This window comes from Equus quagga, chromosome 10, assembly GCF_021613505.1.
Source record: "Equus quagga isolate Etosha38 chromosome 10, UCLA_HA_Equagga_1.0, whole genome shotgun sequence".
Lineage (NCBI taxonomy): Eukaryota > Metazoa > Chordata > Mammalia > Perissodactyla > Equidae > Equus > Equus quagga.
The window spans coordinates 63,066,631-63,087,886 of NC_060276.1; the positions used below are offsets into that span (position 1 = coordinate 63,066,631).

Here is a 21,256-nt window from a genome sequence, read left to right on the forward strand (position 1 = left end):
TTAAAAGAAGGTAACAGTGTGTAAGAAACAGACTGGAGGAAAGGATGAGTAACCAAAAGGCATTCCCAGAGGCCCCAGGATCCATAGCACTCTGTCATGGGGGCTAGGAAAGAAAGCTGAGATAGGAAGTTACAAACTGACAACGTTATGATCCCTACCGGCAGCTTTTTTGTGTGTGACAGCAGAACCAGAACAATCCAAGTACCACCTGAGTGAGGCATATATGTGCGGACAAACTAGAGCCATAGTCCACAGGGACAGAATTCAGTGACAGAGCAGGGTCACAAATTAATCATAAACACCACTAGACAAATCCAGCTGGCTAGAAGCAAATTCTATTGAAATGGTGACTATTCTCAGGTGCTTTTTTATAAAAATCATTTAATTTATTATATTTCATGGACAAGAGTCAGGCAAGATATAAAAATGTGGGTTTTTGTTTGGAGGTCACTCCATCAATTTCTTCTAGAACAGCATACACCCTAAAACTATTCTGTTTTACTTGCTGGATTTTCCAACTCCTAAGACAGACTGCTTAAGCTGAGAGCAAGCAGGGTGTAGGGGAAAGAGCACTGGTCAGAGACATAGGATACCTGGCTTCTAGTCTTGGTCTTATCACTAATTAGTGGTGTTACCTTGGGAAAGTCTCTTCTATCTCTGGGCCTCAGTCTTTCATCTGTAAAATGAAAGAGTTAGACTAGATTATCCCTAAGGTTCCTTTGAGTTCTGACAGTCTAAGTATAGTAGAAAGTTTGATTTGGCAGATAGGCCCAACATCATATAAAAATTAGGGCATAATTGAAGAAATGCTGTCCTTCCTATTCAGTGCTTCCTCACCTCAGGTCTGACCAAGAGTCCTCACACCACAACCGTAACTGCCTGGATTATATCCAACCCAAGACCCACACTGTTAGGCAGACTTTCCTGGTTGGCACAGACTTGTTCTTATCATGGACTGCTTCCCATCAAATCATTCCTTAGGGCCAGTGTCTCTAATTTTGAGCTCAAAACCACTGAGATTTGATAAGTGAGTTTAAGCTAATGCATTAATGACAGAGAACTAGAAAATATTATCCAGGACCTTCACAGAGAAAATGTAAGCATCTTTCAAGCAGCTTTCTTTTAAATAATTCATGGGAAACATTGAAAACCCAAGCGAAAAGGAGCACAGTACCATGGGAGGAGAGTAGGGGAGAGGTTTTAAACAGGTTTCACCTCTCATATCATACACCGAAGCCTGCTCAGTAGCCTACACATGGAGTAAGTAATTCAAAATGTTCAGTCAGCACATACTTATTGAGCACCTGGGGCAGTAAGCTGTTTTCATTGATAAGCCCAAAGTCAACATAGATAATGATTCAATGAGCCTTATAATTTTTCAATTGTTGGCAGAACTGGTTGAACATTTTAAATAAATACTAGACTTTTTAATCTTCATTAAATCTATGTTAATAATCTATTAGTCTCTATTGATTCTTTAGTCTTTACAAACAGGATAACTGAGGGCTAGAGAAAATAAGGGATTCATCCTTCATTACATAGCAAGTTAATAGCAGACCCAGGTCTAGAACCTAAGTTTTAATTCAAAAAACTTGTGTTCCTTTATCCACATCACACTTCCTCACAACTACATATTCTCTAGTACGTGTGTGGATATTTCCCTTCCCCTCATATAGTCAGACAATTTTTATGTAAGCTTTGTTTATGTTATTAGGGCTGTCAATTTTCTAAATCAATACTAGTATACAAATCACTGGAAACAAGCATCATGCATTTTTTTTTCTGCAATGGCATGGAAACCAGTGTTCTTGATTATGTGAGGGAAAATCAACACCTATTCCTGCCTCTTCTCCATTTCTCTCCCTACATCCCCCACACATACAGAACACAGACATGCAGACATCCGTTTCTGCTGAGATGCAAGACTGGAAGAAAATAACCAAAATGGGACAAATGTTCCTTTTTCCTCTTTGACCTCTTTCTTGCTGTTAGAGTTTGCTAAATTATCAATCTAGGACAAAGGAATGAAATGATGAGATGAGCAATACCTTGTTGTAAATCAAGTCACCATGCTAGATGTCACTGGAGATAAGAAAGGAGCGACATGGCCTCCCTCCTTGAAAACTTGTAGACAGGTAGCAGTGACACAACAGATAAAACAGAGAATAATGAGTAAAATCAATTGCTAAACTGAGCAAGCCAAATGCTAAGCTCTATAGAAAGCTTCCAAATATTTAAGGTACAAATCCATAATAGTCTTTACTGTGGGTGTGTCATTCTATATGGCATTTCTAAAAGCAGTGATTTTACTAATCCATAAAACTCATAATTTTTCTCATTTATTCAGCTCAAGCCTTATAAATATTCTGTTCCTCACAAGAATTTCAAGCTGAAGCTTAACCAAGCATAATGCTCCCATGTGCTGAAGGAAATCTGTCAGGTGAAAGGGAGGTGCAACTTAATTTTCCCAGTGTGATTTCAATTCAATTGCACACGGCATTTTGCAAATTGTACAGAGGAACTCTGACCAAAAAAAGACAAAATATCTATTAGGCATTAGCATAGTGATCCATACCCTTGAGAAAGAGATTCTCTCAATCACACCATTTTCACAGATAGGGAAACGGAAAAATGAGGACGCATACTGCCTTGTTCAGGTTTATACCCCCTAGCTGGCCCCAAAGGAGCACAACTTGAAGCTCAAGCTTGTGATCGGTGCCTGCTAAAAGTATGATTTAGAGCAGAGTTCAAGGATGGATGTCCCAAGGCACTTTCTCTATTTCCTCTTGGATAAGGAAGCACAGACATGGTGGTGGGGGTTGCAGAGAGCAGGAATAACCAACATTATCAGGAGACAGACTATCCTAAAAGCTTGTTCCTGTGTTTTTGTTTTCGTTTTTGACCCAGAATTCTGTAGCTAGTTGGGTCAGATGGTTCCAACACTGAGCTCCTAAACTTAAGTATGTGAGTTAGAGTTCAGTTAATGCTCTCTGTAACATAGCAATAGATTATGCTCTGAACCTGAGACAGGTATCCCGTTACTCCAAGTCGTGGGTCCTAACGAAAAACATGACTTGCAAATATAAATATAGCTCTACCCTCTCTTCTAATGGTTGGTGTGTAGCTTCAATTTTGTATGTCAAAGATCTCAAGTTTTCTCTCCAATTTTGATGCCCATAGTCAATACAGAGTGTAGTATGAGGCCAGCAAACAAGTATACATATAAATAAATCTATTCCCGTAGACTTGTTTAGAGAGTCTCTACGTACAATTTTTTTCTGAGCCCTTCCCTTGTGTTTATTTTAACCTGCATCTAAAACTACATAGTCTGCCCTAGTCTCCGATATAGCCTTCTATCTGGAATTCAGAACCTTTGTTCCAACCTTAGCATGACATAGATTAGGTTAGGGATAAGAAAGCAGATCTTTTGCAAAAGCTCTGATGTGATTTTCTTTTTGCACCACATCAGCTTAAGTGTGAATGGGGATGATGACTCTCTGTTTAAGGCAAAATATGTCATGAAGTCACCTACCTTCTTCTAAATCCCCTTTGTATAGTTAGATTTAGTATGTGCTACTTTTTCTTTCCCAAATAAATGAGCTCCATGGGGGCAGGGGCTACATCTTACATGACTCTTATTGTTGCCCATGCTATACTGGAAAAATAGTAAACATGATATAAAGATTAAAGAGAATTAAAGTATTTCATCTACGCTTTCTATGATCCCCATTTTTTACCCATTTTATTCCCTACTTTATGCGTTCTATCTGCCCGCCATTTCCTAGTTCACCCAGGCTAAATCTAATAAAAGAAAAATGTATTTTGAAATTAGTACATCTTGACTCCCTCTATTATGAACTCTCTTGATTCTCAAATGGAAAGGAACAAAATAGTGAGATGTGGCTTTATCATATAGATATCCTAGTATAATGGAAAGGGTTTTGAAACTGAACCAAGACAGCTGTACAACTTTGGGCAAGTTATTTAATTTCTTTAACATTGGTTTCCTCATGTATAAAATGAGGAAAATAATAGAGTTATTGTCAAAATGTAAGAGATTTTGCCCAATGCTTAGTATATCATAAGTGCTCAATAAAGAGGAATCATTATTATTTTTGATGGTTGAGAACCCAAAATCAAAGTTAGAGCAAGTAGCAGATAGCCTTCAAAAATCTGGTAAATCCTAGACTTTAGGGAAGTGCTTAAATATTTAATAGCTTATTCTGGAGTCATTTCTAGGAAGATACTTGATTTAGAATAGGGCATACTTTTTGTGGAGAAAATCAACAGCTCAGAAATGGCCTGAATCTGATGTTGATCCTTAGTTCATGGTGAGGACTTAGGCCCTGCTTTAAATTCCACAGCTTGAGATTTGAGGAGGATTTAGGAAAAACTATATGTACTTCTAAGCCCCTAAATCACATTGGAAAATTCTGGTTATTTTCCCTCTGCTATAAAAACCAAACTGGCCTTCCAGAGCTGTAAGAATAGGACGAGGCCAAAGGCTCAGAATTCTCCATTAAGAAAATTAAGTCAGCATGCATAGGTGTGAGACTTAACAAATCAAAACTAATTTACATTCCAAAATGAATTTTTCACGCCTAAAAATAATTCACATAGCCCACAAAAGGGCTATCTGAAATTAAAACTTTATTTTGAAGACAAATTTTTATACATGGAAAGAAATCAATTCCATATTTTTAATAAATACGCTGAAATTTTACATACAAAGATAATGAACTGATCATCATTTCTGAGAAGTACTTCATATTCTTTGGCCCAATATTGCAAGGGGACTAATGCATGAAAACAATCCTAAATTAGACTTAAAATTTCCAAAGCAACATCATACAGTCTTCAGAGGGGAGTGTATTAGAGTGGTTCACCATCAATTTTCATTTTATATGTATCCAAAATATTTCCAACAATTTCCCAAATGTGTCACTAAATGAAAAGACTGGGGAAAAGACTGCATCTTTATCTAGTGCATTAAAGCAGCCTGCATATTGGAGATCCCATAGCATTTGGGGAGGCGTCAGCATGATTCACCGTCATGCCCCTGTACTCCAGATATTGGTTTAGCCTGGGTTTTTACTCTGGCTTTATATGTTCGGCCCAAGTCTCAGTGAAGGAATAACTTATAACCCAAGGTAATCAATCTTAATATCTCTTCCCTATTGGACCACGTCACAGGAATTTTCAAATTTGCTGATTCTCGGAGGTCAGGAAGTTTTAAACTTCCTGAGTGATTTTTCCCCTATGAAAGACTCAAACAGATACACAGATAATAGTTTTCAATGTTCAATTCTTACAAGTGTAATTTAGAGCTAAGATGGTTATTAACAGATAATTCTATGTCAAATATGATCCAGGTCATACTCTGTGAGTTCTGAGAAACAGCGCTTTCTCTCTGCAGACTGCAAGATGTCTTTATAGAGCTTTGCCTGATCAAATTTCACGGTCCTAAATCAAGGGAAGTTTACTCTATTCTCCATCACCAAAAAGCCACTTTCAGCAAGTGGCCAGAGCACAACTGGGTATCCCAAAATCCGATGGATGATCGCCCACTCTGGATAACTTGGGCCCCAAGTCTACTTCCCCTAATTAATTTGGATTGGTTATCTACACTAGCCACTTCACAGTCTGTCATATTTATACTCTGCTTCAGCAAGCTAGATTATCATCAGGATGGCTTTATTACATCCATCGACATAAAATTAATCACAAATATTTCTCTTTTTAGTCCTGAGAAGATTTTGAAGGTCATAGACGTTCAGAGGGAAAGGCATTACATAGTGTACCAGATGCCTTGATATGGACTGTGCCTGCTTTTAACAACAAACTAGATATTTCTATTGTCAGTGGTTCTTCCTCAGAGAGATTAATGCTGGGCTAGGTCAAGTGACTGAACTTTTCTTTATATCGAAGTAGTTTTATTAAGTATTAAAAATCAGTACTGTCTAGTTTTAACTCTGGCATCCTTAGAAAAAAGAGAACTCTGCTCGTACCTTCCAATTTAAAAAATGTTAGGACGAAGGGGAAAAAACATTAAACAACAACAATAAAAAAAATCAGATCTCAATCAAAAGTGTACCCAAGAATATAGAAGCAGGATGCTATTTTTATCATGGGAATGTAGGGAGAAAAAGCAAAGAAATATGTCTTTAGAATATTAAATGAGTAAAATCTTTGGCATAAAATTAACAAGGGCCAGGAAAATTCAGATTTAAAAATTTCCTCTTCAGGTCCCCACCACCCAAGCAAAAAAGAAAAACAAAATAGAATTTTCCAAATTCTTTCTACACTTAACAAGTTTAAACTATGCAAGTAAATTAGAAAAAACAGTAAGAGAACAACACTGTGCCTTACTGAAATAAAGTTTGTTTATTGGATCTGGGCTATGCTCTTCCTCTATCTACATTAACTGAATTATTTGGATAATCATTTAACTTTCCACTGTGAGAAGCATGTGTAAATATAACTTCACATCTTAGAGCACCTCTGATAGGTTTTTAGTAAACCTTATCCCACTTTGTCATATTATTACATTTAAAGATAAGACCAGTCTTTTCTTTTAGACTCCTTACAAATATGTTTAGCACATATCCTTGATTCTTTAATATGCACAATATATGGAAGTTGCCAAATGTGCATTAGTCTCAACAACTTCAATTTTCCTGGAAGAAGAGAAATAGCTCTTCAACTTTTATAGTCAATTGAGAACAGAAATTATTTCTGTAATTTGGAGCCACTGTCTTACTACTTTATTTGCCTCTGTAATCTGGGTGACTTTATTATATCCATTGATGCGACATTAATCACAAACATCAGGAAAATATTTCCCTTTTGCAATTTTGGAATTGAATGGCTTTTAAAAAAAATACATCTGATGAATAATAAATAAGTCTATCCCCTACACGTAATTCATTCTCCAGCACTCCGTTTGGTCTGACACTTTAAAATAGAGTAGCCACCTAGGATAACAAACGTTTAGTTTTAAAGAACCAACTCATAGGTCACCTTATAACACCTAAAAAGATTAAATACTCCAAACAGTAAATCATTATTATTACTGTCACCCTATAAATAACTTATAAGAATTATTTTATCACGTAAAAATGTCATTACTTACAAGAAATGTCTAGTAACATTTTATTAGCTTACGAGAAATACCTGAATCTAATCTACCAAGTAAAGCTGAAAATAGCTAAGTAAGTATAATTACAACAGTATTAAAGCCTTTCTTCTGTTGCTGACAATGTGGAAAAACCTTGCCATTGTCTGCCATATCAATGAAATTAAGAGTGAAAACAATAGAGTGTGACATTGAGCAAAAGTTTTTGGAAGAAACAAATATATTGACAAGAAGCAAGGAACTAGTTGAGAGGCTTTTGACTTGGTGGCAGATATTTGCATATATTGTAAGTCCTAGTGAGAGAGTAATTATGCTGCCCCAGATACAACTGAACCTAAATGGGCAGCCTTGGCTTATGCTCTGGGCACAAGTCATGCTTCGATGTGACCCACATACTGATCATGGCCAATACTTTAAACTTTGGTTTCCTCACTAGGTAATTAGAGTTAGTGAAGTTCCTGGCCCATACCCAAGTCTCCAGAGTCTATACAAACTTGATTTTGTTTAATATCCTGTACTTCTGATTGTTTCTCAAGAACTCTGTCTGCATTTTGATTACTGGCTGATGCTAATGCAGTTGTTACTGCAAATGAAAGTGATGACTCTGAAGCACACTCTCGCCTCCAAATTGTCTTCCAATGACTATACCAAAAGATGCCACCTTAATTTTCAAATCCTAGATATCACTCTGTTATGCAATAAAAATTAGCAATAGTGAAGCCACTAACTACTGCATCCTCTTCAGGATTCACATACCACCAATTATTATAATATTTAGTTCCCTCACACTTTATCCTAAGCCCCATATGCCTGTTTTTGCCAGGCAGATATCCTGTAATCTTGACTCCCTTCTCAAATTTGGAATCTCCTAGATCTCAGGACCTCCCGAATACTCTCTCTTGTCTTAGAGCTTAGCGAAATTCTTGCTCTGGTACTTGGTATAGCACATAAACATCCAGTACATGCTCAGGTCTGTGTTAGTGTTGTATTACAGCACTTAGTGTGTATTGATTTGCAATTTGAGATTTTTATCTGTGGGCACAGTAGGAATAATTCTTTCCTAATCTCGCAGGGAAACAGTGGTAGAGCCCAGCAAATCAAGGCTTGCTACATTATTAGGGCCCTTGGGAGAAGCCTGAAGTGTGCCACTGGTATTGAGAGGTTCTTGAATGATTTCAAAATGACATCTTTTAACATTTCCCAATGAATAATGCATGTGTCTCTTAATCCTCAAGCCTTGTTAAGCAGCAAGGAGAAGTGAAATTAGCACTGGACGAGGCATCAAGAGATGTAGGTTCTAGCCTCTTCTCTGTCACAGACTCACAGAGGTACTTGGCCCAGTCACTTCAACTCTCTGAGCCTCAGGTTTTCTAACTGTAAAATGCAAACTGTCAATCTACGTCACTTCTCAAAGCATAAGAGAGTCTGAGATGCTTGCCATCACTCCTGTGAGTGACAGGATTTGAATCTGTTTCTGATAAATTCTTATTTTTTTACTAGGGGTTTGGAGACTGATTCTTGAAACTTTTGGCAAGAGAGGAAAACTTTTGGAAGGTCACTTTAATAAGCAAGGGAAATGGGACTATCTGTGGTCCCTCCTCTCAAGATTAGGCGGGGGTGGGGCAGAGGGGGGAGTCAGAAGAAGGAGTTAACTTCCTTTTCTGATTCTGGGCATCTGACTCATGCAAAAAGTGTCTATGAGAGGAAGGCAGAAAGCATGCCTCTTTCTCCTTTTCATTTTGTTACCTAGTGCAAAGGGGGAAAATTGAATTCATCTATTCCTAAGGGTCTCTAGATGAAAATTCAGAGAGCTTTATGGAGGAGTCAATGCCCCATTTTGTGTTTATTCACCTTTACAATATTTAGTACCATATTACACTGGCCCCAACAGAAATAGATACACTATATGGTTCCTGTCTTACAGAAATATTACTGCAAATTATAGCAAGGTAGAACAGTACATGTGTTCACAAGTGCAAATTAAAAAATTTAATTGAATTTTAAAAATTAAAAAAAATTACTCCCCCTCCGATACAAATTTCTTGGAGGATGGTTTTTATGTGATTCAAATATTTGTTAGTGTGGCTGGTAGAATCTTTCCCTAGGCTAAAATATTGAATCCCATCTATAAAATTGATACCTTTGCCACCATACCTGAGATTTACAGCAGCTGCAGGAAAGAAATACTCTTTATTGAATGATCCAAAGCTCTCTAGCAAATGTAGCTCTGCTAACTGTGTAAAATTAAAATGTTTTTCTTCCCTGGAATGATCAGAACAGTATAAAATGGAGTCCGTGCATACCACTGTTGACAGCAGAGAAAGGAGCAGGAAACTCATTTGAGACTTAATCCTGGATCATGTTGCACCATGGAAATCCATCCTTTCCTTTCTTTTAATCTCTGAATGCAGTTCCTAGCAGTTTCATGCCATTGATAGCCCCATCTTTGGTTTAAAGTTAGGAGGCACCTTCCTCAATATTTTTTCTTTGAGCACAAAAGAGAGACAACATGCAAGCCAGGAAACAACTTCACGCACATTTTATCAAAACAAGTCAATTATGTGTACGTAAAATTCAAATTTAATCTAAAATCATTTTATCCATTGTTGATTTTTTAATGTACTGATTATTTATTCTGATAGATACAGCTTCTCTGAAAAACAGAGCAACTGTGCCTATTGTCTTTCTTATTTCCCCTCTCTCATTATAAACATGTTTTTTTTTTTTTCTGGAGTACTTTCTCTGAAAGCAGAATCTCTACAGCTAGCATTGATTACGATTCACTTTTACAGTGAAAATGTGTAACTGATACAAGCTGATAGGAGCATGCATTCATGTCAGTAAAGGTCCTCAGGTATTACAGTTCTCTTATTTGTTTGTAGCTCATTTTGAAAATAACACAAATTTAACCATTTTAATGATTCAGCAGATAAAAATATCATCTCCAAAGAGTTATAGCAAAGAAAAGATAAAAACCATCCTGCAAATTCATACAAGTAACTCTACTTAATACAGAGTTGGTTAAATTACAAATGTTCACAGGGCTATTTTATTCAATATCAATTGAGTGAAACACATGAAAAACCTCTCCATGTCAAACTTACATTTTTCCAAGTTTAAAGTTACCACCCCCCTCCTACCTCAGGCAGCCAACCGTATAATTATTTTTGCTTGTGCAAATACCAAGGAAATGACATACCAGGATGGTCCGGGTTCATTATATCCATACCACCCTTAGATCCGACAGGTTACCCAGACCTGGTGTGAAGAGGCCAATTCTAAATATCAAAGGTGAAAGGCACAAATGAGAGCTAATTAAGCATTAAAAAACTGGAGCCTACCGTTTCAGTTTCTTTCTGTTTTCTCCAGAGATCTTCAAGGAATTCATGCCACAGCCACTCCAACGAGGACACTACTGCTCTGTGCGTCAATTCCGGCTCCTTGTTCTGAGAACGACCAATCCAATTCCCCTTCACTACCAAAAAACAAAAAAAGGAAAGAAAGTGAAAAGGAAAGGAGAGAGAAAGAAAGAAAAAAAGAAATAAAGAAAGCAGGGAGGGAGGAAAGAGTAAAAAGAAAACAAAACAAAAGAAAGCCAAAAGAAAAATAAAGAAAGGAAAAGGAAAAAGAGAAGAAATAAAATTCTCATCATTACCTAACCACTACCATGTTGGAAAACATGGTAGTGAAATGTCAGAGTGAAATATGCAAGCCAGTCTGTGCACATTGAACATTTCCGTTTTCCAGGGGGCAGCTTGAGCTAGCTTGCTCTCTCTCTCTCTCTCTGATTAATGATGCAGGGCTATGCTATGAGCTGTACATAGAGCCTGCAAAGCTTCACATTTAGCAAAGAAACTCCCGTTTCTATTTATGGGGCCACAGTGCATTGTCTTCCAATCCTGTGGTTGCACTCAGCTTTGAGTTTGTGATAATACACAGCCTATTTGTTTATGGAACACTTTGCTGCAGCTAGTTGCCCTCTGGCCCCTCCCATAGATAGTGGACCGCTGCAGTCTTCACTGTGATCCTTTCTCACAGCCCTTCACAGTTGTTTTGTTCAGGTACCAAAGTGCACACTTCCTAAGGATGTGCCTTAAGTAGCTGATGATGGGGATAGCCTCTGCCTAGGGTATTCTTGGATGTACAAACCTCCGAACTCCTGGCATTGAAATAAATACTACCCTACTCTTTAAGAGGAATTTGCAGATACTTCACTCACCTCCCACTTCCTGTCCACCCACTCCCCCTACCCTTCAGAGTCCCTGTGACCAGGAAGTGCAGGTAAACCCCCATTTCCTCTCAATGGTTAGGGAGGATCGGGTGAAAAGAGGCTGGTTTCCTGTAGCCCAGACCCATCACCACAGCTTCTTGAAGATGGTGTTCCAAGGAGCCTGAGAACCCCAGAGCCCAGTGCCACACTGTATTAGACACCTGACACCCCACCACCACTACCACTACCAGCACTGCTGGAAGATGAATGAGAGGCAGCTAAAGGCAATCCCCAAGACTTTAGTAGTATTTCTGGATCAGAGCAAGGGAATTTTTCACATAGGCCATGCGAGAAAGAAGTATGTTAGTTCAGGTCTGGCCTAATGCCAGAATATACCTGCGTGGTATTTCATAAGGAGCACCTGTAGGACTCTCTGCCTCAAAATACTTCCTTCACTAATGCCTGAAACACCAGTCCTTTGGAGGTAAGCAATCCCTTCTTCCTGAAGTCTTGATTTTCATGTCCTGATGCTGCTAAAATACCTTGCTTAAAAACCTTGGTGTGAATGAGTTTATTAGAATTGGAAAGATGGGAGTAGATGGTGGGAGCAGGATATAAATTGAAACTGAAGAGATCCCAGGACGGGAAAATTGAACTGCCAAAAGCAATCTTTAATCACTTAATACTAGGCAAATGGGGGAAAATATAAAAGGAAAAAGGGTAAATTAATCTAAATTTGCATTAGGTCAGGTATGTTGACAACAAACCAAATACATTGCCACTGCTTTGTCTTTTTATTCTGTACTCCAAGGTCTGGCGGAATATAAAGGTAATGCTTTGTTTGTTTATTTAAAGAAACTTTTCGTACGTCCTTTTGGTGTGCCTAGAGTTTATTGTGATGCTCTCTCTCCCCTAACACAGCCTTAGCTCTGTTCAGCAAACGTCTGTTGAGTAACTGCTAAATGAAGACCAGGGGATCAAATACAGCTGGGGAGGAGAGAATGAGGGAGTGAGAGTAGGAGAGGGCTGATGGTAAAGGAAAGGGAGCCACCTCCTAGCAGGTTTTTAGAATCTAGTTAAGTAGATAAGACATTATGCAGTTGCCTCAAATATAAGTCAACACGTATGTGAAGAGGGCCTAAGAATGTAATATGTAGTGTTGTTAGATTTCACAGAGGAAGTCAGAGATCCCAGAGGGCTAGGGTAAGAAATGGAATTTCAAGATGGAAGTTGGGCAAATTTTCCAGGAGAAAGAGAGTTTGGGCTGAGCATACTAAGAATGGCAAGATTTCAATAAGTAAAAAGCAGAAAGATATTATTCAGATTTCTAATAACTCATAAATTGTGCTGCTTTGTACAGGCTCACCTTCTGGTTTCCTCATTTTCCTCCTGTTTGCTTCCACCAAATAAGCTTTGGATGCAGGCATATCAGTCTCCTTGAGTTTTCAGCCTGCTCCTTGAGTTTCAGATAGAACTCATAGGAGCCAATCTTCATGTGTTTTGAAATAAAACACCTAGTGATGAAATTTCCTGAGCTAGCTGCACTTACTTTTCCTATTTAGGTTAAGGAACTTTAGCCTGATTAGAATCAAAAGAATACTCCTATAGGAACATTGTTAAATTCCATTCCAAATTGGGCAAATAATAATAGCATATCAGAGCTCAATGGGATGAATGATAATTTAGTTTAAGCTCTCATTTTAAAGATGAAAAAGGTAAGAGAGAAGGAACCCTGTTCATGTCTCACAGTGACTTAATCATAAAACTGGGACCTAAACCCAGGTTTCTTGACTTTTAACACAATGTCCCCACAAAAGTCATTTCCATCTGGCCAATGTCTCCTGACATCTATGAAATAGGTGATTTATTTGCAGTTATGTCATCTGTGGCAAGGCTTTGTCTTGTTTAGTTCCAGAGGAAAGGTCAAATATCAAACAGACTCAAAAGCTAAGTTCTATGGCTCTGCCTTTATACATAAAAGGGTGGACATTTTGACTCACTTAGATCTACTTAAAAAGGAAAATGGTCAATCCCACTCTAATTAAGGATACAGATCAAGACAATTGCTTTATCCTTTCTCAATATTGTAATTCTGAATTATAAAATATATTAAAGTGGAAATAAAGGAAATGTTTGAGCTTTCATTATGGGTTTGAGGAGAGAATTTTCTTTTTAATAAATGTCTCATTATCATCTAATGTTTACTTCATGATTCTAAAATTACTAAGTTTCAAGTTAGCTTCTTTGTTGTGTTGTACATTAATATTACATGATACAATATAGATTATCATTAATATAGGTTTACTAAACATATTCATACCATCAGAACTGCAATTTTAAATACCAGAATTTCTCTCTTTCCAAGAAGTTTTTATACTTTAAACTTTCATTGGTTGTGATTCAATTATGGCTAGCATTTGTTTAGCACTCAATATTCTGCAAAGTGCTTTATGCTTTGTTATGTAACTGAACAGAATTAATGCACCATCGTCAATAAAATATCAGAGTGCTGCAATTAACAAATTAAAATACATTTTAAAAAATTTAAATTATTTTCTTTGGGGAGTTACCAGTTCAAGTACTAATTATACTTATTCCTAGTTTAAGTAAAATACTTTCTTTTGTGGAAAGGGAGGGTATTTTATGGCCTGAGAGTTGGCAATGTGCCAGGTACTGTGCTACAAGTTTTACATCATTGTCTTATTTACTTATAATCAAAATAACCCTATGTTTAGGTGCTATCTGTCCCGATTTTCCAGTTGAAAATACAATCTCAGAGATGTTACGTAGCTTTCCCAAGATACACAGCTTTGATAGTCAAGAAATGTTGAGAATTGATTTGCAGTATTGAAATTAAGATCTCAAGACAGAAAATATCATTGCCAATTGTCAGGCTAAAGTGCTAACTATTGATAAAGTATAATATTGCAACTAAATTCTATTAATCATAAATAGACAGACAATAGAAGAAAAACTTTTAAATGTAGATCCAGGAGATACACAGGGCCAAGAGAAAAATTCTCACAGCATTGAAATTATGAGGTAATGACATAAGAGAGATTCCATATTTAGGGAACTCCCACATAGTCCTAAATGGACTGCAAATATCTCTAAATATCTCTCAGTACCAAAACTTCAAGCAGTCCCAGAGTAGATTGCTTGCTCAACTCCTTCCTTTTTTGCCAAAATTTTCAGTTATATTTGATACTTGTATGTCTTGTTTTTCCTTGGGAGAGAGTCTCTGACTTGATCATGGAAGAAGGTGGGAAAACAAAATTCACTTTACAGAAATTTACTGAATCCAGGAAAAATTGAAGGAGAATTGGTGGAAAGTTGTTTCTATCCCAGATAAATAGCTCAGTGGCCAAATGCAAAGAGGCAGTTTACTCAAGACTGTGTTCATTTCCAAAACCAATGTAGTGAAATTTAATTTTTTCATTGAATTTTTATTCTTTATCTAGAAACTAAAAGAAATGATAGATGGTCGAGAGCACAGTGTCCAAAATAAGAAATATTTGTGTTATCAGTATTGGGACAGATTTGGGGCCTGAAGGGAGCCTAATTTGTTATTTCAAAAATGTCCAGAGAACATTATACTAAAAGTCGCAGTGTAAGTGCAAATGAACCCTGGATTTCCCAATCAGAAATAGCACTCAAGAGAAAAGAGCAAAGTGGTGCTATTTGGATCTATATGCTTGGACCAGAACCTGAGGCAGGAGTGATTTTATTGTTATTGATTTTAAGTCTTTATAATTATCAATAAGTAGTTAGTGAGGCTATCTACTGTATTAGATCCTTGATGATAGGGGATTCAACTGGAGCCCACAAAGGTCACTTTATACAGCCTGTATTCAGATATATACACGTAGACAAAGCCCTACAGAGAGACAAACTCCCTTATCCATAGACAGACTAGAAGGTCACTTATCCCACACAGTACAGTACTCAATACAAGTGTTATATCCCCCAAAAGCCCATTCACATACCTGCCACCAGGTCTGAAAAGTCAGTATTTCAGGTGTGTTCTTTTTGGTTCTTCCCCTTCTGTGTCCTTTTTTCAAAAGTAAACTCTGTTGAGAAGGGTAATGTGTATAGCCTGAAATTCCTTACTAAGTGTAGGTTTATCAGGTAAATCTACTCTCAGTAGAGACCCTGGCAGTTTCAGGACAATTAACAGGAAAGGAATGCTGAAGAGGAATGGGAAGGGTGTGGGGAAGTATCCACCATACAATTTTGCCTTGGGCCAAACATGCTGACTCACAGAGTATTGGAAGTAAAAAGACTCTTAGATGTCTTCCTGTGCATGAGTTTTCAATTGTGAGCCATGCATGGACTTCAGAAGGTCCTGGAATCTCTCAAAGCATGTATGAAATTTTCTGTGAGCACTCATATGTGCATTTTTCAGACAAACAAGGTCCGTATTTTAATCTTATTCTTGAAGGAGACTGAGACCAAAAAGATGTTAAGAACCACTGGACTAATGAGCATTGTCAGGTCAGACTCTCTCTGCTATCAGGAAGTACAACATGGCAGGAAAGGCCCAGCAAGTGAGGGTATTGAGATAGTCATCCCCCAAATAGTTACAAACCGCTGATCTGTTCACGTTCCTCCTTTTACAGGTGAGGAAATTGAAGCCCAGAGAATTACAGATCTTGTCCAATATAATAATCATGGTGAGCTCAGTGGAACTTATTTTGAATCTAATGAGAGATTATCTCTCTTATTATCTATTTTCCTTGATACTTCCTTTCTGAGGGTCACTGTGGGTAGAAAAGAGGGTGCTTAGTGTGTTAGATACAGACTTACGCTGGTATTTTCAGATCTGAGTAATGGAAGAAGAGGAGAGATGCTAAAACGGGAAATGTTGAACAAATGTTGCCATAATATTTGATGAAATTTTAAAGCACAGTTTCGTCAGCCTAGAGAATCTCTGAAATTATATGTAATTTTTTGAGTGAGTGAGTGTGTGTGTGTGTTTGTGAGATCCTGTGTGTGTATTTTACTTGGAAAAGGTTCTACAGTTTTCATAAGCTTCTTAAGAGTCCATTATCCCAAAAAACTTAAAAATCACTGACCTCATTTTTTCAGTTAAGGCAACTAAGGCCCAGAGAGGGTAAGGGATTTGCACATATTTTCATAGCTAGGAAGTAGAAAAGCCAAGACTAGAACCCAATCTCTTAACTTTGGTTCAGTGTTTTTTGCCCTGCCCCCAAGCAATCTCTTTCTTCACCACCTTATCTTTCTAAATAACATGCATTTTTGTCTTTCTCCTATTTATTACCTGTGGGAAAGACCCAATAAGTTATACTCAAGACAAGGGACACTGTAGACGCAATACAGAAAAGGCTTTTTAAACTAATGCAAAGAAGACTTCTGAACCCTAAATCATTCAACCAATGTATTTTCAAATGGATCTAGCCACTGTGGTTGTGGTAAGAAGTTTAAGCTACATAGGTTAGTATTTTAGTTATAGACAATCTAAAACAGACTCTACTTAATTTAGACAGAAATGAATTTATTAAAGATTATTAGATAAATCACTGTATCTCCAGGAGAGACAAAGAACCAGGGTTAGATACCACATAGGCAATGACAATTCAGCCAAGAGCAATGCCCAGTCACACCATGAAAATATTCTAGCAGAAACACCAGTACGGTCACCATCCACCACTCAGTACTTATGACATTAGGGACTGGATGTGACACTCTGCCCAGATTCTCTAAAAGAATCATCAGATGCCTCTGCCATAATCATTTCCAGAAGATATACCCCCTCCATATGGCCTTATCCTCATATTGCTTTCTTCTACTTCCAAGTATCATGAAGTTTCCTCTGCTTAATCAAACCTGGTCACATGCCTGTATACAAGTAGCCAAAACAATTAATTAAAAAAAAATGTGTGTGATATGTTAGTGTAGTTTTGATTTGCATTTCCCTGATGATCAGTGATAATGAGCATCTTTTCACGTGCCTATTGGCCATCCATATATCTTCTTTGGAGAAATGTCTGTTCATGTCCCCTGCCAATTTTTTGATCAGGTTGTTTGAATTTTTGTTATTGAGTTGTGTGAGTTCTTTATATATCATAGAGATTAACCCTTTGTCAGATATATGACTTGCAAATATTTTTTCCAAATTGGTGGGTTGTTTTTTTGTTTCAATCCTGTTTTCCCTTGCCTTGAAGAAGCTCTTTAGTCTGATGAAGTCCCATTTGTTTATTCTTTCTATTGTTTCCCTAGTTTGAGGAGTTATGGTATCTGAAAAGATCCTTTTAATACTAATGTCAAAGAGTGTATTGCCTATATTTTCTTCTAGAAGCCTTATGGTTTCAGGTCTTACCTTTAGGTCTTTGATCCATTTTGAGTTTATTTTTGTGAATGGTGAAAAATAATGGTCAATTTTCATTCTTTTACATGTGGCTGTCCAGTTTCCCCAGCACCATTTGTTGAAGAGACTTTCTTTTCTCCATTGTATGCCCTCAGCTCCTTTGTTGAACATTAGCTGTCCATAGATGTGTGGTTTTATTTCTGGGCTTTCAATTCTGTTCCATTGATCTGCGCACCCATTTTTGTAGCAGTATCACCTTACACCCATTAGAATGGCAAAAATAATCAAAACAAAAAGTAACAAATGTTGGAGAGGTTGTGGAGAAAAAGGAAAAAAGGCACCCTCATACACTACTGGTGGGAATGCAAAGTGGTGCAGCCACTATGGAAAACAGTATGGAGATTTCTCAAAAAATTGAAAATAGAAATACCATATGACCCAGCCATCCCACTACTGGGTATCTATCCAAAGAACTTGAAATCAGCAAGTCCAAAAGACCCATGCACCACTATGTTCATTGCAGCATTATTTACCATAGCCAAGACATGGAAGCAACCTAAGTGCCTATCAACTGATGATTGGGCAAAGAAGATATGGTATATATATATACAATGGAATACTACCCAGCCATAAAAAAGATAAGATCATCCCATTCACAACAACATGGTTGGACCTTGAGTGTATTATGTTAAGTGAAATAAACCAGATAGAGAAAGACAATCTCTATATGACTCCACTCATATGTGGAAGTTAAACATGTAGACAAAGAGAACAGATTAGTGTCTACTAGGGGAAAGGGGGGGTAGGGGTTGGGCACAAAGGGTGAAGTGGTGCACCTACAACACAGCTGACAAACAAGAATGTACAACTGAAATTTCACAAGGTTGTAAAGTATTGTAACCTCAATAAAAAGTTAAAAAAATAAATAAACGAGAGATTTCCTGATGAAAAAAAATGTATTTGTATGTATGCATACATGCAATGTAGATCATAGTGTTCCAGAGTCAATAGTACAGGCAGCCAAACTAGAAAGGGGTTGGAATGGGCGTTGGGTCACAACATAGAATATCTTCCCTAGGAGGTAACATTGGTCAACTATTTTGTATCGTAGTATGCAAAGGGGGCTAGGATTGATGGGAAAATTTAAAAATCACTCAAAAAAGTATTTAAAATCAAAAGTGACATGTTGAGACCCCTTAGGATACTCCTAAACCATTTAACTTCATAGTGAATTGGTGTGATACAAAATTCTTTGGAATTTTAGTTTAAGCCAAATAAGATTAAGAAGATATTCAAAAAGGTAAAATACCCTAAAGCCATGTCTGCAGTCCTTAAACTGGAGTGCCTGTTTTAGGAATTGTCTGGGCTTCTGCACGTTCCCATAGAGAATTGACTATATCAGGAGTTTGAAGAACTAAGGAGTGGGACCTTGCCAACTCAGGAATGCCTGGTCCTGACTCAAGAGCACAGTGAGGCAAAAACAAATTAACAACAGAGTAAATGGAATGGGGATAGATAATTGGGTGCTAGGTATGGAGGGAAAACAAAGGGGCTGATAGTTGAGAGGAAAGGAAGAAGGAAAGATGGATTAAAGCTAGAGATGGTGAAGAGGTATGATTCAGCTAAAGTGAAGAATGAGCTGTCCATAGGCAACATTCTCTGTCTGTGCTGAACTCTGGGAGGAGACAGTAGCCTTGGGGGACCAAAGAGGTGAAGCCAGCTGGAGGCCACAGTATGTTGATTTTCCTGCCTTCTACCTCAGCTCTGACTTAAAGGGGCAGAGGCTTGTAGATTATCAAGATGTTTTTCTTTCCTGGGACCTATAGAGGAGAAGTCATTGTAGGTGTAATCTTTATAGATGAATCATAGACAGTAGAAAAACAAGAATAATCAGTAGGGAGCAACTTTTCCTTGGCTTAGGAAACTGGACTAATTTGGTTCCATCACTCCCTTCTAACCTCAAGGGTTTGATAAAGCTCCTTTTGATTGAGGAACAGGAAATTAATTTGAAACCATCTATCAGAGTGGAATATACACACCCAAATGTATATTTTTTCTTAATTAGGCTGTGCAGATTTCATATGTCACACTACCTATCTCCAATCTAGAATGTGTGTATGTGTTTTGAGCCCATTTTCCCAGTTGTTTTGCTTTGGAAATTATACTGAGCAACTAATGGAATCTTTAATTTTGACCTGCTTTTCTAATTTGTCTTAGATCAAAGGTACTTGAAAGCATTTATCAGCCACTGCCTTTTTATTTTTGCTTGCCATCAGTTATTAAAAAACAGTCATATCTCTAGCTTACCATAAGCATCAAGTGAACTGTTAATAGGAATAGCCTCAACTCAGTTCTCTGTTAGCCTAGCAAGATGCAAGTGATGCAGTAGTGACTAAACTGCTCCTTTTGCTGCTATGTAGGGGAGCAGCTGAGTCCCTGGTCCCCCATACTAAAAGGCCATACTCCCTCCCAAGTAATTAATCGAATATGCAATAGGTGATTTCCAAGCCATCTGACCTTTTTTGAGCCTCTTCATGTGTCTCATTACTGTTCCTTTCCCTCTGTCTTCCACATGCCTTGGGAAAGGTAAAAAAGTGTAGGCATTTTAATCCTCAGGAATTATCATCACATTAACCAAGTCATCCTCTGCCCTACCCTGGATGTTTTAATCAGGACTCATGTGAAAGTGACTGAAACCCAATTCAAACTGGATTTAGAAAAAAAATGTGTTAGCTCATGTACCTGAAATTTCCAGGACTTCAAGCATTGCTAGATCTAGGTTCTCAGAGAGTGAAAGCAGAAATACGTTTCTTGTCATATCTTGTCTCTTATTTCCTCTGGCTTGGCTTCATTCTTTGGTAGGCTTTTCACAAGTGGTGATAAGCTGTACTCTCAAAAGTTCTGCAAGATGAAGTAGAGCAGGTATTTTAATACTCTTACTATACATGAGGAAAATGAAACAGAAGATTAAAATACTTGAGAGGATCGCTTAAGGTCACATAGCTATTTAGGTATGTGACTGTATCAGACACCTAATATCCTTTCAGATCTAGATTTTACTCCAGGTGTTGCTGATGTAACCAGCTGTAGACAGATATAACCTGACAACATCATACCTCTACCACACCATATATATCTCTCTCATTTTTGGCTCAGGATTTCTCTGTGCTGCATGAGATGACTACTGGAAAACTTGGAACTGTGACAGAGCCTTGGAAAAGTTCATCATTGGAGATCCAAAAGGATCTCAAACAGGGCTGGCTGTAATAAGATGGGTTTTAAATAGGAAGAATGTCTTGCCTTACACTTATATCCCAAAAAATGCAACCAGCCACTTAGAGAACAGGAGCGATGTGGCTAAGCAGCATAACATACAGAAAATACTGATGAATTTCAGTCGACAGCTCAGGCTCAGTGAACAGCAAGCAATAATCACTACCAACAACAAAAAATAAATGTTGTCTTAGGCTGAATTAATGGAAATAAACTATGTAGAATGATGAAGGTGATAGTTATATTCTACTGTGAGCTTAGTCAGAGCACTCCTAAAATAGGTTATGAAGTTCAAGCAGTCACACTTGAG

At 37.6% G+C, this 21,256-nt stretch overlaps 1 protein-coding gene across 4 annotated transcripts in view; it reads right to left on the reverse strand.

Annotated features, from left to right (window-relative positions):
* GPR174 (G protein-coupled receptor 174) overlaps positions 1-21,256 on the reverse strand; it is a 98,773-nt gene that overhangs the window by 20,431 nt on the left and 57,086 nt on the right. For 2 of the 4 annotated variants that reach the window (XM_046674177.1, XM_046674176.1), the window contains exons 2-3: positions 20,416-20,574; positions 10,477-10,610 (exon numbers count right to left, since the gene is read on the reverse strand). In XM_046674177.1, coding sequence (XP_046530133.1) covers positions 10,477-10,610; positions 20,416-20,491 — 210 coding nt within the window. In that variant the 5' untranslated portion in view covers positions 20,492-20,574. Of the gene's footprint in view, positions 1-10,476; positions 10,611-17,685; positions 17,719-20,415; positions 20,575-21,256 lie in introns of those variants that run through there. The other 2 variants (XM_046674175.1, XM_046674178.1) reach the window with 2 other exon arrangements.